This window comes from Poeciliopsis prolifica, unplaced genomic scaffold (genome assembly GCF_027474105.1).
Source record: "Poeciliopsis prolifica strain line A6 unplaced genomic scaffold, Auburn_PproV2 SCAFFOLD003, whole genome shotgun sequence".
Lineage (NCBI taxonomy): Eukaryota > Metazoa > Chordata > Actinopteri > Cyprinodontiformes > Poeciliidae > Poeciliopsis > Poeciliopsis prolifica.
Genome location: NW_026562378.1, coordinates 2222498 through 2238920, shown reverse-complemented (window position 1 = coordinate 2238920; position 16423 = coordinate 2222498). Strand labels below are relative to the sequence as shown.

At 39.2% G+C, this 16423-nt stretch overlaps 1 protein-coding gene across 1 annotated transcript; it reads left to right on the top strand.

Annotated features, from left to right (window-relative positions):
• The first annotated feature begins 552 nt into the window (after window positions 1-552).
• nampt2 (nicotinamide phosphoribosyltransferase 2) lies at window positions 553-14439 on the top strand. Its single transcript, XM_055027478.1, has 11 exons — window positions 553-815; window positions 3161-3296; window positions 3981-4084; window positions 4179-4307; window positions 5857-6015; window positions 6643-6773; window positions 6962-7187; window positions 8050-8169; window positions 8929-9069; window positions 11034-11159; window positions 12723-14439. Exons 1-11 carry the CDS (start codon window positions 768-770, stop codon window positions 12882-12884), a joined length of 1482 nt encoding a protein of 493 aa, XP_054883453.1. The 5' UTR covers window positions 553-767; the 3' UTR covers window positions 12885-14439.
• Window positions 14440-16423: the final 1984 nt, after the last annotated feature.

Below are 16423 nucleotides of genomic sequence, written 5' to 3'. Positions count from 1 at the left end.
ACCTTTACAGTCCAAAGTTACATTTTCACAATTGTCACAAATGTTACATGACCTTTGGGAAAGAGATGAATATCTTCTCTAGGAATTTTGTTGTCATTTGTGAAGACTCACTTTCTTCTTTCTATCTTTAGGTTTCAAAATAAAGAAAAACATGAAATTTGCACAAAAAAATCTTCTGTAGGATGTTGATATTTGTGGAAAACTATGTAAAAATTTCTTTAAAAAAATAAACAAAGCTTAACAATTACCTTCTGTTGTGTAAATTCACAGCAATTATTCAATGACAAAATAGGGACTAATACTAAACTCACGCATCTGTTATCAAATCTATATTTAAAAACATTAGTTATTTCTTTGTCATTTTAATGGTGGAAGGTCTAAAGAGCAACTGGCGACTAGGTGGCGTCACGTCCCAGAACCCCAGCTGAGCGAGGAAAGTGAGAAGGAGATTTAAGAAATATATTGCTAATGTCCTACTGCCTTTGAAGGCAGCATGACGCACCAGGTCAAAGAGGAGAGAAGTGGACGTACGCGCAGCCCGCCCCGCCCCCTTCCAGCCAGAGAAGCAACTGCTGTTTGCTCGCTCACTATTTGTTTGAGCTCGTGCAGCCCGCCGTCCTCGCTGTCGAAACTCAAATTCAGGTTTTAAGCGGCTTCCGTACGCTGCCTGTCTTCGTCTGCTTTCATTTTCGCTGCGTGGTCTTGGTTTGCGTGGTGCGGACGGAGACCGGAGGGCGTTTCTACTAATTCATTCACAAACGGCAACAATGGCAGCGCAGGACTTTAATTTCTTGCTCGCGACGGATTCGTACAAGGTGAGCGGATCTGTCCGGGGGGTTCTGTGCTTCGTGAATGTTTCCAGTCGGTGGGGAGCATTTAATCTGAGTGCGGCTGGTTGCGCTGCGCCCCACCGGCTCGGCGCTGCTGCTCCTGCTCTCTCTTTATCTCACCTCGCTGTGGTGACAGACGCGGTGAGCAGCAGATGGATGACTGCGAGGGCAAGAATCGAAAGTTAAGCCTGGTGTGAACCGCGAGTGCTGGAAATGGAAACTGCAACTGATCACCTGGAGCGGCAGCTTCTTCTGCTGAGACGCAACTTTGACATTTTTTGTCGTTCGATCAACTAAATCAGATTAAATACTAAAAGGTCAAAGGTGGCATGTGTTTTTTTGGTTTTGTTTGACACTGTTTTGTGAATGTTGGTGAGATTTTCAGAAGAGTTTTTGTGACTGTGAGCTTTGCTGGCCAAAATTGTGGGCGAAAACGGATTTAAAACAAATCTGCAGTGCAAAAGGGACTTATTGAGGCTGCTGTGAAGGATCAAAAGCAACACAAACAGAGGCGGACGCAGTCAAATACAACAGTCACCAATAAAGTGGATAGTGAATATCTGGTATTTCGTTATTTAATTAAAACGTATGCAAGAGCTGGACAACTTGACTTAAAAACATGTCACAATATCAACTTTATATTGATCATTATTGTTAAATATTTGAAATATCTGACGTACTGCCTGTTTTATACACAATTTCCTATTGAGCTGTTGATTCCATCCTTGGACGTTTGGGTTGTATGAAACCAAATTTCTTCATTATGCGCTCCTTTCAGTTGTTTACGGGAAGTGAAAACTGGTATACAAGTTCCTTTTCTGTTCAGAGATGTTTTCTTTTTCTTCTTTTGCTCAACAATTCTTTATTTATTTTTTTAAATTATGCTTTGTGAGGGAAATATCACAACAACCACATACTAAAGAACATTGACTCTGACAAAAAAGAACGCAATAGTCTGGTATTTACTTCTGGGTGCTGTGATTTTTATTTTTTTAAATTTTATTTTCCAAATAAAGCTGCTAGTGAGGACCGTATGTCTTCTGAACTACCGAAACTTTGTTGATAAGCAGATTCAAATGATTCTCCTTTTCCAAAAGCTCTCATTGCCCTGAGGGAGCTGGTCAAAACTGCAAAATTTCCTTTAGAAAATATAGAAAACTATCTTTGATGGATGATCAGCTCTTGGTGGTGAGAATGACAAAGCTATTTTCTACAGTCCCTTTCTTCTACCCAAAGGTCATATCGGGTCATCCAGATAAAAGGGAACATTTTCAGTTGATATAACGCTGTATGCTAGAAAACAACTTGGTATTGTAATCTTGCACCCTGAAAGCAGTGGGTTTGGCTCCATCCTCCAACATATCAAGTTGCCCCTGTGTAAGGCTCTTAACTTCAGATTTGCCTACTGCAGGGCAGTGTGTCTTGAGAATCAGGGTTGGGAAACATATCAACCTCACTCTTAGCGGACAGAACAATATGAAACTATAACATGGGATATGTAGTTTGTTTGTTTTTTAGTGAAACTTTAAAGCTGCCACAACACAAAAACACACAAAACACCAGATTGCACAAAAAGGGTCATTTAAGTTTACCTTTAAATGTGGCTGGTCCCTTGAACTTGTAAACAAAAGTAAATATTTGTTTTGCACACGCACCTAAGCACACTTCCACCACTGGGCAGGGGGCCACAAACCCAGAAAGCGTTGTCTTCCACCTAAAAATCTCATCCATAAAGAATTAATTTCAGATTCGTTCTGGCATGAACGCCGTCTTGGAGCGCAAATAAAAACCTCTGCAGTGCCAGCTATTAGTCCCCTTTGTTGCACCTGTGCAGTGTCACGCTGTGGAGCATTTAGTTTTTCTCACTAGTGACTCCTACTGTTCTGGAAAAGAACTGCAGTGAGAAGCAAAAATAGGGAATTTTTTAGTGCATCGTCTGATCACCATGAGTATGTGTTTTAATATTCCTTATAAAACCACATTGAAGTCTTATGGGCAAAATATATTGCTAATCCGTGTGCAATTCTTTTTGCACTGATCATAAGTCAGTAGTTTTACTGTGACAAGATGTGCTTAATTATTAGCTAGTGACTGCTTATGGATTATGTTAATTACTTATATTTCAACTCATAGTATTAAATTAGGAAATCACCTCTGCTTCTATGCCCTATTTTTATATCTAGTTGTAGTGAGGACTTGAGTTTTCTACAAATTTCACCTAAAAGACCAACTATTACTAATGTTTTGATCGTAACGTATATCTGCCTGAATACCCTGCTCTCACCAGCCTCCTGAACCTAAATTGACTCTTTGCTTTTTTCCTTTTCCAGATCACACACTACAAACAGTATCCTCCAAATGTCAGCAAAATTTACTCCTACTTTGAATGCAGGCAGAAGAAGGGCTCTCAGTTCAATGAGGTGGTGTTCTTCGGTCTGCAGTATTTGCTGAAGAAGTACCTCACAGGTGTGTTTTCCCATCAAGACAACAACTATGAACAACAGTTTAACTGCAAATAATATTTTAGAAAAGCACCAATCCAGTATTGAACATTCAGACACACATAATGCGTCACCATAAATGTTCCGTAAAAATTTGGAGGCAACATTTGCCGTATGTCAAAATGATGCTAATAAGGCAGCAATGTTCACTGAATTGTAAGGTTCTCCTGTTTTCCCCCATTTCCTAGTGGAAATATTCCACACTTAACAAATTAGAAAATGTACTTGACAATGACACTTGGCAAAGAACTAATTCATTTGAAAGTATTAGACTTCCAGGACAAATGTGATGATAAAAGAAGAATCACACTTTCTTCCTCCATCCGCATGTGCATAAATGGTGTAAATGTAAATTGCACAGAGCTTTAACACTCACATCTTTCCTCCGCCTGTCAGTAAATAGTTACTGTTCTCCTTTCACCAGTAAATCTTGGTAAATACATGAGAACAGAAATAAGACTAAAACAGCAAAAAATTACTCCAAGTTGTTTTTCCATGAAAAATTGCTTTTTTTTAAGTACCCAGAGAAACCGTTAATAGCATAGAAATGCCTGCCACAGTTTTGTATTTTTTTTTGGCTTCATTCATATTGACTTTGATCGACTCATAGGGGTTTGACAGCTTTGCTAACACTTGGTGCTGTTTGCAGGCCCAGTTGTGACCGAGGACAAGATTCAGGAGGCCAAGCTGTTCTACCAGATGCATTTCAAACAGGCTGTGTTTGATGAAGAGGGCTGGAGAAAAGTCCTAGAGGTATGCACAGACGGGTTCAACTACACCTGTGTTTCAATCATTTTACTATGTGAAAGATGTTCAAAGGAAAAGTTGTTTTTTTTTCCTCTGTCAGAAACACAATGGTCGTCTTCCTATTCGCATCAAAGCAGTTCCAGAGGGGAAGGTCGTACCAAGAGGCAACGTTCTGTTCACTGTGGAAAATACAGATCAGGATTTCTACTGGCTCACCAACTACATTGAGGTAAATTTGAAAAAAAAAAAAAATAAATAACTTGAAGCGTTTGTTTTTGTTGAAATATGTCAAATTAATATATAGTAGCAAAACCTGCTTGCACAGACTGAAACTTTAAAAACCCTTGAGTGTCCAGAGAGACCCCTGAAAAGAAAAGCGAATAACAGTACCTTGATTCTGACTCTGAGAGGCGCTAGTTGGTATAAATGTCTCTGAGGTGAACAATTCTAGAAAAGGAAGGCTGGTTCTGTTGGAGATGATGATGTAAAGAAGGATTTTCCATAAAATTGTGGACAGTCCTCATTATTCTCTTCATGACTGTCATAGAAAAGCAGAGTCTTCAGTCAGACGCTTCCTCACATTCGCTGTTATACAGACTGCTACAGGAGATCCTTCCTGTCCACAGCATCTAGAGTAACTCTGACAAATTTTAACTTGATAGGAGTTCCAACATTTGAATTTGAATTGTGCTTTCAGTCAATTGTGACTTATACTGGGATATTTGGTATCTGACTTCATAATAATTTATATGTAGGATTAAGAATAAATAACAAGGAAATAATTTCAGGCTTCCACTCAAGACGCAGGATTTTTGTTCTAAAAAAAACCACGTTGCATCATGTTTTTTTCTTATTTAGAAATGTCAAATTTGAAGCTTTGAAAAACCTATTGATGCAATGTCATCGTAACGCCAAGAACTGGGAATTGATTTTTTTGTAATGTGATCTTTACGTCATGTCAGCTAATGGTGGAACTGTGGCCAGTAAAACCCAGCCCCTCTTACAACACTTGGCCTTCATGCAGAGGGCCTGGGCTTTCTGCTCTCCAGAAATGTTTTCTTCCTGGAGATATGGAGCGTGTTGAGGTTATTACTCAGTGTTTGCCCGTGACGTACTCAATGCACCAGTTCTCTGCTGCGATTCTTACGGGAAACCATCCTCCACTGCGAACAGAGAAGAGCTGAGCTGCACGAGGTGCTCGCTCATGTCAATTCAATATTTAGTAGTGTGACCAACATTGACAGAAAGGCTTCCTTCACTTCCTCTGCTACAGACGAGCTACAATTCTAAAGCAGCAGAAAATCAACATCATAGATTACATCATCTTCTGTTTGCCGATTGGCCTGGTAGAAAATCAACCGGCAGGAATCAGAGTGAAGGGGAGAAAACTAAGACTGTGCTGGCAGCGAGATTTTATTTTAGGGGAATTGGACAGGAAGGCCAAAGCCGGGCTACAGCAGTGCTTCAAATCAAGAAGAGGTAATCAGCTTAAACTCTGAGAACAACTAGCAGATCTCACCTTTAGGAACTGTTTTAATTGTCCGCCCTAATTTGTTCATTACCATGTTCGACGTACATTTGGACTTAACGTCTTTAAATTTCTGCTTCAACTTACGGTCACGTTTAAGCATTTCACCTGCCACAGAACCTTTTGCATCCAGAATAAAAGGCTGGTGGCTCATTTAAAAGCTCATTGAAAACAACATCAGACTCTGTTGGGGCTCTCCCTGACCCTTGTCGTTTTTGTTTTTTTTAATCTGCTTCTTTTTGGGCCATAGACCATGCTGGTGCAGATGTGGTATCCCATCACAGTAGCTACCGTATCCAGAGAGTTTAAGAAGATTCTGGCCAAACACCTGAAGGCTACTTCAGGGAGCCTGGAGGGCCTGGAGCTGAAGCTGCACGACTTCGGCTACAGAGGCGTCTCATCCCAGGAGGTCAGGAGACTCACTGCCTCTCTTCACCATATGTGTCTCATATGCTGGTTCTACATTATATATTTTTTTATTCTTCAAGGCATCTTTATTTAGAAAGTATGACACACAATATAATAATAATAAATGATATCAAAATTATTATTACTTAAGTTAAAATAGAGTTTGACAAATATCATTAATAAAAATGTTTCTAAACCTGGACAAAATTTTTATGTCAAACTGAAAAGAAGTCACTATATGTGATCCTTTTGCCAGGTTTATAGAGTGAAATTAATTTTTTGCTTTTTTGTAATTGTTTTTGCAATAAAACCTTTGTAAATATTTTTGGAGTCCCAGGCAAAAATCTGATTATCTGATGTTTTGTTTCTGCATGGAAAAGAAATGTTAAGGATTTTAAACTTTTCCCACTTTTTCATTTAAACACTATTATTTCACTCTGAGCTAAATAAAACCTTTTGAAAGTGTGTGCATGACAGAATTAAAACATGGATAAATACATCGGTCGTTTGTAGTAATCTCACTGAAGGGTCTGTGGCGAAGGTTGTTGCAGATAAACTTTCTAAATAAACTTGTAGAACATTTTCTTTTCCGTGAATCTTTTTCATTGTTTGTATTTTTAATTTGTAGTCTGCAGCATTGGGTGGAGCCGCTCACCTGGTTAATTTCTGTGGTACAGACACGATAGCCGGAGTATTGATGGCTCAGCGGTATTACGGCTGTCCGATGGCTGGCTTCTCCATTCCAGCGGCTGAACACAGGTAATCTAAACATTGTGGACAAGTGGAATAATGACATGCATCAAGAATAGAGAAGGCCCTCAATGCTGGTTTCCAACCAGTGTATTAAAACGTGAACACAGTTTCCTTTTCAGGTGCAAAGGTCACTTCTGTTTCTTGCCCCTCCATGACGTATTTCATCTCTTCCTTCCTTTTTGCGTCCTGTGTAGTACGATCATATCCTGGGGGAAGAACAAGGAGAAGGAGGCCTTTGAGAGGATCCTCGACCAGTTTCTGTCGGGACCGGTGTCGGTGGTCAGTGACAGTTACGACATCTTCAATGCCTGCAAACACATCTGGGGAGATAAGCTAAAGGAACGCGTGATGGAGCGCAGTGAGGACTCCTGTCTGGTGATCAGGCCTGATTCTGGAGACCCAGCAGAGACTCTAATTGAGGTAAATAACAGATCAAGTGTCTGGCTTCATTTTTAAAAACCTTCTGCTGCAGTAAAACTGTAAGACTGCCACGCTGCTTGAGTATTAACCAACATGCAGCAGTGTTGATTGCACCATCGTTCCAGATCCTAAACCCTTTCGGACCACAGTAGCTCAGCACAGTACAGAGTTCAATCTCCAGCTGCTAAAGCCAGATTGTGTTTAGGGAAAGCTACGAACTGCATCCTGAGTGCAATATGACGTTCTCAGTTCACCATGTGACTTGTATTTGTTTTCATTATCAATCAAAATGCCACCAAGAAATCTGAAATTAAATATTTGTATAAAATGCTTTTCAAACGACACATAATCTCAAGCCAGGGCAAAGGACTCTTCCAAATGAGCACCAAATTAGTCTGAGTGGCTCCAGGAGACCTATGTTTTAGAGAAGCCATTACAAAGCCCTGTCTCAGTCCCATAGAAAGCTTGTTTAGAACTGAAAATGTGTTTTAGAGCAAACCAGAAATGGGCCTCAATTCAGCAAGATGTTATGAGAGACTTGTAGGAGTATGAACATAAAACTTAAAAAAAAACAAAACACACAGCTTAAATGCAATTATAAAAAGTGTAGAATGTATGTGAACTTCTGGGGGAAATGGGGAAGATATATGAATATCTGTTTTTTGTTTTTTAATTTAGCTGTTAACTTTTGCACAGTAGTTTTCTATAAAAACCTAAAGATTATTGTCTGAAAGTCATGTTACAGTAGATTCAGACTGTTACTGCATCACCAAAGCATGTTGATCGCTTATTTAAATCTGCTTTAGTTGACTTGAGATTATATGACACATTTTCTTCTAAAAGTGAATGATTTCACCTTTAGGTCATCAAGATTTTAGGAGAGTGTTTTGGCTACAGTCTGAACTCAATGGGATACAATGTTCTTCCATCTTACCTGCGGATCATCCAAGGGGATGGCATTGACCTCAGCTCGGTAGATCAGGTAAGAGAAACCTGAAGATTGGAAAGGTTACATAATACCTGCATAATAACTGAAGCACTGTGCCATTTCAAGGTATCTTAATCCCAAATTGTCCTTTTAAAGAAGAATGTTTGTTACAAATAAGACAGGATTTCCAATGTTGGCAAAGCCTGTAAATACTTCTTTATTACGATAAAACACAGGCTTCAAAACACAAACTACTTCAAGGTGAGGTTGAGGGGTCTTATGGGCGCCTCCGTGTTCGAAAGGACCGATGTGACGAAGTGAGAGTCGGACATCCATCCACCTCTGTTACGCTCCTGACTCCCAAAGTGAGGAAATGACAGGCCTGAGCCAGCTGACTTGTACAGGGGCGAGCCAGTGGGAGTACCACCAGCCTGTAGCAGAATTTAAAAGCATAAAAAGACTCAAATCATCTTCAAGGAGAAGAGTAAGGAAGTGAGATGTAGAGTTCAAATTTGAAGCATTTGCTCAACCAACAATGGGATCTCACACTGGTTTAACCTGCCAGGACTGTTTTGAAAAGATTGGTACAGTGAGACCTTATTAGTCAGTCAGGATTATGGCCACTGAAACAAAAGAGAATTCTGACTTTTTGTGAAGTGCACTGAGACAATATTTGATGTGAATTGGCACTATATAAACAATGTGAACAATGACAAGCTTAGCATCAGAAATGTGCCTTTAGCTTCAGACAAAATTATTATTGTTTATAATTTTGGTTTTGACCCTTTTTTTTTATTCTCCTGATTTCTCTAGATTCTTGCTAAACTGAGTGATGAAGGCTGGAGTGCTGAGAATGTTCTTTTTGGCTGTGGCAGCTCCTTGCTTCAGAAGCTAAACAGAGACACACTGAGCTGTGCATTCAAGTGCAGCTATGTAGAGACCAATGGCAAAGGGGTAAGTGCTACAGCTTAGGCCAGACACTCAACCATTCTAGATTTCAGAGCACACATTACAATTTTTTGATCCTCTCCTGCCACCTGTACTGCCATTGCTATGTAAAACGTCATGCTAGGAAAGAGTTTGAAGCACAGCCATTAAAATAGCCACAACTGCAAAGTAGTCTTTTAGATTAATTGTATTGAGTCCCATTGAAACTGTTCTTTGTGAGTTTTCAAATAGTAAAAAGTACAGACTGTCAAGTAGGAGATTCTTTGGGTGCATTCACTCCAGCCATGATTAGTATTCTTTAATTACACTCTAGTTCATTTCCCTAGAACTAAAGTTTGTTTGGAGAGGTGTGAATGCGTAATCAAACTTTGACCTGAACCAAAAAGGTGAACTCTGGTCCTTCTAGGTCAACCGAACCTTGGTTTTTCAGATCCGGGTTCGGTTGACCTAGGCCAAGTGATCTCTGGTGCGGTTTGAATGCACATGCGAACGCCAATGTGCATTTGAACCAGAGACCGCTTCAAAAGCAGGAAGTGGATTACAGCGCTGGGCATTCTGGGTAGATGCAACTGAAACAAATCGGTGAATCGAGCACGAGTGCAAGAAGTGGTTCTCAGTCTTTGATTGAAGACAGAAGAGAAATCATCCAACCACCAAATCTGACACCTCTCCATCTTTGTTGACATTTTGTGAAGAAAGAAGTTGTGCTCAGTGTCTTCTTCGGAGGTTTTAGTGTTGTTTTTTTGACTGGTTTGCCCCCATGGGCAAAGAGAGGGAACAGTTTTTATTTAATGCATCTGGATCATGAGACACAGAGAATTGCAGCAGCTCAAAATGTAACAAATGTTGTGATCTTGGTCCAATCAAACCAAGTCTACTGAACTATGGTGTGAAAACACACTTAGGCTGTTGGGTGTATTGCTCTCAATCCCACTGCAAGAGCTTCACTCCATTCAAGTCCTCTTTCTTTTTTTAACCACTTCGTCTTTTGAAGGACAGACTTTACCGGCTTTTATAACAGTGGATCTGAAAAACTCATGAACTCTCAGGATTGTCAATTATGATATTCATTTTGTGAAGCATTTTCTTCTGTCATCAGCATGATTACCTCAAGCGGGTCCAGAGCAGTCTTCAGAACAGAGCCGGGCTTTTATAGCAACTTGTCTGTGTCGCTGGCTCTCATACTGCTGCTCTAGTGGTAGGTGACAGAAGGACTTGAGCTTTCTCGTGAATAACCAAGTTTTTCTACTCCTCCTCCACTTCCTGTCCCACGATGGAAACCGCAGTTGACTTTTTCCTTCTTGTCCAGCTCTGATGAACCCGACAGCTGCAGAGTCATCTGAGTATTTCTGCAGACGTGACCAGACTAACTTACGCTGGAGGCCTGAAGGGCACTGAGTGCAAAGGAATGCTAATATTACAGCCTGCTTTGGCTGTTTGGTCTGTTTGTCAGGTTGTCCGCTGCTCTGGAGCCTCTGACAGCAGTCAGGATGAATTGTGTTAAATGCAGCCTGACTCGTTTAAGACAAGGCTTGACCAAGCAGGCAGGACAGTGGTGCCTGCTTTGTTCAGATGGGCATGGGTCTGTTGTCGCAGGTGTATGATGGTGTTTAACCATCATACACCTGCATTGTGTAATAATGCCGCAATATTGTGTAATAATGCCGGAATATGTAATAACATTGGTATAATTGCGCTTCAGAATATAATAAAACATCAGCAAGGCCACATTTTATAGCACTTGACACAAAATGTAATAAAATCCTTAGACGTATTCTTCAATACATTCTGCCAACTATGTAATTACGCTGTTATTACATATAATAACAGCGACAGATTATTACAAAATGCAGAGGTGGCTCTTTATTTTTTTTTTAAAACTTAATAATGTGGCACATTAAACAGGACTAAGTTTCCCTCTTTTCCACTGGAAGCCGACATGCTGCTCTATGACCTGGTGTGTGTTGTAGATGGATGTGTGCAAGCAGCCAGTGACCGACCCGTCCAAGGGGTCGAAGCGGGGCCGGTTATCGCTGAGGAGAAACTCGGACGGCTTCCTCGAGACAATAGAGAGAGGAGCAGGCAAACCCGAGGAGGTCTTTCACAAACTTTTTTTTTTCTAATCACATTTGAAGTCACTTAATTAAACTTAAAATAGCAATTACAATTTAACTTCTTGATTTTTTTCTTTTTCTTTGTTTCTGTGTTTCTTTTGATAAAACATTTTGTTTACCTCATTCACAGCCTGGCCAAATATGATGGAATAGTTGTTTTTGTGTGTTTTGTCTAGTTTTACAGTGACAACACTAAATTAAATTATACGTATAATTAAAACAGTTCTGTTTACTAACACCTTTGGAGTTTGGTGATGAGATTCATATCTTTGATTTTGGAAGACCTGCATGTTGTCTCCCATCAATTTAGCTCCATCCACAGATTTTGGGCCACTTCACAATATTATTGTTGCCTCCAGTCAGAAGAAAAATGCTGGTAATATTGAAAGATAACTTTAAACCCAGTGTTATAAATAACATTGAGCTTAAATGTACAAGTTAACACAATGTTGGGTACAATAATTTCGGTCAAAAAGTTGTTTTTCTAAGGAACCTGGTTGATTGCATCAAGCTCTTGGATTTGCAGAAATTCCTCGCCCTGAACAGTCATGTAATTTGATTTCACAATCTGAAAGGTTCTGTTGACAAGCTAATCACAAACGTATGACGTGACACTTTCAGATCACCCACGGCAACCAACTTTGATGTCAGATGCAACCCTGATTTAATAAAGTTAATTAAGCAATTAGGAACGTCCTCCAGATATTACATGGTGGAAAAAAAACATCACCTGAACTCTTTAAAATGAGTGATCTGACTTACTCTATCACTGAACTTTTGCTGCCTGATGATGTGAGTCTCTCTCCTAGACCCTGCAGTTGAAAGAACCATATATGCAACTAACTCACATGTTTGCCAGATTTTAATTGCTTTGACATTCCTGCTGGCTCAGCACTAATCTGCTTATCGGTGTTTCTCCCATAGATTGAGACACTTCTATAATCAACTCTTTTTTTCATGAAAATTGAAATCACTCCTGGACTTCTATTTTGTTTAATTTTTGTCAGTCTTTTTGTGTCGGTTCTGTCTTCACAAACCCCTTGGATCTGCTGCAGGATTCTTCCTGTTAAAGGGAAGTCAGGCATCTTAATTGAAAAAAATTTTTCGCATCAATTTTTGATGTAAAATTCTTTTTGCATCATGAACAAATTGATGTCAAAAGCCCAAGATTCCAAATAAGCTCCCTCTAAAAGCTTTGGGTTGACAACATTTACCCACTTTTTCCACATTGCTGTACTTCAAACCTCTCTGACTGCATTGCATTGTAATGATAAAATACAACAATGAGGTCGGAGGTTCAGTTCCCCCAGGTAAGGGGCGTGACCGCTGATTGATCAGTTGCTGACAATCCCACCGGAGGGATTTATAGGTGGCTTCATGTGAGTTAATAGCACACAGCTACCAATAGATCCATTCTCTAGCATCCAGAATCTGTAAGAGTGCTGAAACTGGAATGTGTGTGTTGCCGCATTTACAGTCACGTCTTCTCCTGTTTGACTGGATACGTGGTGCACTTGTGAGTAACATGTCCTCTGTGCTCTTCAGGACCTCCTGGTGACAGTTTTTGAGAATGGCAGCCTGCTGCAGGACTACTCTCTGGACGAGATCAGGAAAAACGCTCTGCTTCAGGACGACGAGACAAACCCAAACCTGTACAACCACGAACAGGAGCTGCTTCACAACCACATCATCAGCAGCATCCATTAGAACACCCGGACAACTCGTAGGACTCACGGTACTCTGGGCACAACGGGGAGTGGAAGCACATAGACTAGCAACTTTTTTAAAGCACCAACTACCAACTACATGATGAAACTCTTGATTAGTCACTGCCAAGAGCCACCAACAACCCACCTCTGCAACCTTCAAATCGGAGAGCCACATCATGGCTCTCTGAGTGTTCACATGTTCACGTCCATCTGCTTCCCTCACTCCCATAATTCTTGCACAATCACCTGGTGTTCCATTATGCTGCAGCGGTGAACACAGCAGCGTTTTCTTGACACTAAACGTGACCAACTAAAGCTCAGGTTCAGGTATAAGCTAAGTTACTCATTTCCAAAAATGTCTTGTGCTCCTATTGAGTTCCACATCAGAGACAATAAACAATATATCAGCTGCACACAGGAAACATTTGCACTTGTTGTGCATCAGCCGATGTTCCAGTGAAGTTCGGTCCCGTCGCTCTCTGATGGACGTTTAGAGAGCAGGAAATTTATGAACGACAAAGAGCCATAAAAAATTTAAATATCTGCCCTTTCCTACTGCAGTGTTACAGTATTGTGTTGTAATATTTCCATATATTCATCAATCTTTGAAAGCAAACGCATCCTGTCACAATTCAACACCGGAATATAAATGTGATTCTTAAAGCTGCTTTTTACCTCAACGTGCATCTCGTTTTGCCAACTTCCACATTTTGTGAACTTCAGTCTGTTTATTTTGGCGTTCACGTGAAGTAAGAAGGTACTGAGTATTTTTTTAAGAGCAGAAAATAACTATGAAATACTACAAACAGTTGGATCATAACAGCAATTTATGTTCATACCATTAGGTAGGCATGTACTTTGTAATGTTGCTCTGTCCAGAATCCCAAAGTATAATTATTCTTATTATTCCATAACATTTAAATTGTCATAAGAATGCAACATGTTTTTTTTTTCTTCTTTTTTTTATGTGGAGTGAAATATTTTTGAAATGACATCCATTTCAGTCGTTTTCAGACAGCAGTGTTGTCTTCAGTCAGGCCCTCTTACCACCTGCTGGCTCTTAAAGGAACAGCGCTTTGCTGCGAAGAAACCCATTGCAATTATGACGTTTTGTACCAAAAAGTACTGTGTACTCAGCAGCTTATCAAGAGGGAAACTGAACTCTGTGTAAGAACAATAACACAGCTACTTCTGTCACAGCCTTATTAATACATACTTAACATTGAGCTTAATTAGAAAGCCATGCTACTGTAAGCTGTTTAGATTAGAAACATGTTTTTATTGACAAACTGGGATGTTACAAAGTGCTTTTAATAATCTTGCACAGCTCAATATCATGGCTGTACTTTTTAATTGTATAAAATTATATTTATTTGACAGTATTTTTGAAAATAAGTAGCGTCTGGTTTTCTGATTAAAAATGTCTGATTCACATCCATACAACAAACTTGTGTTAAACATCTGGCTTCCTGTTTTCTCATCCTATAATGTTGTCAGTTTGTCATTGATTGTACATTCTGATTCCATGTTCAATAGAACTGCAATAGTTTTGATTACCAGTATGTGATGTTTTTTTTTTTAGGTCAGTGTTTTATTTGGGCATTTAAATCTTTAACTCAAAGTTGATTGGAAACTTTAGTTTTTTTTCTTGAAACCCCTTCCTGTTTGCTGCGTTGATCTGAGAAAAACAGTCAGTTTGTTTTACTACATACTGCTTGAAAAGATTAATTTAATATTAAACATCAATTACTGGCTGAAATGTAAGTTTGCATGTGGCATCCACAAAACATATTTAGCTTACTGATTGATGTATTGATATAAACATAAGCTAACTTTTGGTCAATAAGCTCTTTTTTTGATTTATTTACCCAGAATGGCTTTTAGAAACCGCTGCCAAAGATGTTTTATTATTATCATTATTATTATCATTATTATTATCATTATCATTATATATATAATAAATATAACTACAGCTCAAAACATTTTTCAAAAATGATTTTCAAACCCCTGCATCAACATGTCAGCTGTTTTAGCAGATTCAAAACTCTTAAAAATGTTATGGTCTGAACTCCTGAGCTGTCCAGGGTGTCCTCTGCCTCTCAACCTTTGACCCCTGGAGACAGGCATCACCCTCCCCATGATCCTGCAAGCCTGAAGTAGGTAGAGGAAGAAAAATCTCCAAACTTTTCACATATTTCCATAGTTTAATTATGAAATGCATACACTAGGTTTTAAGAACAGGCATTGGTATATGACTTCGGTGTATTCACATTGCAAAACTCTGAGTTTGAAGTTAAATATTACAGAAATATTAGGCAACTGGGTCTCCCTTTGATTTTGTTCAGTTGCCTTCTTTACAGGAACTTTAGATTTTCATAGCTTTTCATTTTATTGTCCATCTTTTTAACAGTCATTTAAGTTTGAGACTGATTGTTGACCTGCTGTTCTGCAAGGAAATGCTTCGTTAAAGAAATTGTTTTGGAGAAAAACTTTAAGAAGATTTCAAAGATAAATGCTACTCACAGAAAGTTCTGGAAAGATTTAAGTAAGGTAGGACAATTTCTTTTTTTTCTCCAACTTCCTCAAAATTCATCCATCCATTCATAAAACCCGCCTGTCCTTGCAGGTGATGGGATGGAACAGGTTACCAGGAGCAACAATGACTATAAACATGTTGGTTGGTGAATACACTGAAGACTTTCTTTTCTCTTCACATTGTTTCATTATGTGGATGTAATTTTGTGTTTCATGTTTGTCTCCAAAGGTGACCACCTTTTTATTTATTTATTTTTGGTAAGAATGAACCGTCCCTTCCAGCCTGAGTGTGGATTTTCTGCCTCAGCAGGAATCCTGCCTCCTGGCAGGATTACAGATGTAGAAGCTGTTATCACAGCGGGTTTTTCCCAGAAGTAGTTCTATCCACAGGTGAGCTCAGACAAGGCATCAGACAACATGTAGCTGTACTTAATAAGAGTGTCGTGTGGTCCTTTAGCACTGCAGCAATATGAATAATTTAAAAAAAAACACCTGAAGCTTTTAATAATGTCTTCCTACATTATGATTGAGGGCACTAACATGAAAGGCTCAAAAAGAAATTAGAATCCAAACGTAGAACTCTTCAGCAATTTTTTTAAAACTTATTTTATTAACTGATGAATAATAAATAGCACAAATTATTTTTTTAACAGAATATGAACCAGTAGAAGGCAACATTTTGCCACTTGAGGAGTTCTGTGTAGAATGTGTAAATAGAAAAAGAAGGGTTTTTTGTTTTTTTTACAGTTTTATTCTTTATTATTGCTCTGTATTGTTTTTTCTGTAAATCACCTTTTTAAGTCTGCATGCTCCTGTTAACATTAATCAATTACTAAATTATTTGATGATTATTTCAATAATCGAGGCATAGAACATTGAAAAGTAGACAATGATTTAAAAAAAGGGCTGTTTTTGTTGTCCACACTTGAAGTAGGGAGAGTGGCCAACAGGGGGCACTATGTATCCTTTCCTTTCACTCCCTAATAGTTCTGATAGACTTCA

Coding starts and splice junctions, on each gene's coding strand:
- nampt2 (XM_055027478.1), top strand. CDS start 768: ATGGCAGCGCAGGACTTTAATTTCTTGCTCGCGACGGATTCGTACAAG. Junction 6,774..6,961: donor ATTCCAGCGGCTGAACACAG/GTAATCTAAACA, acceptor CGTCCTGTGTAG/TACGATCATATCCTGGGGGA. Junction 7,188..8,049: donor CAGCAGAGACTCTAATTGAG/GTAAATAACAGA, acceptor TTTCACCTTTAG/GTCATCAAGATTTTAGGAGA.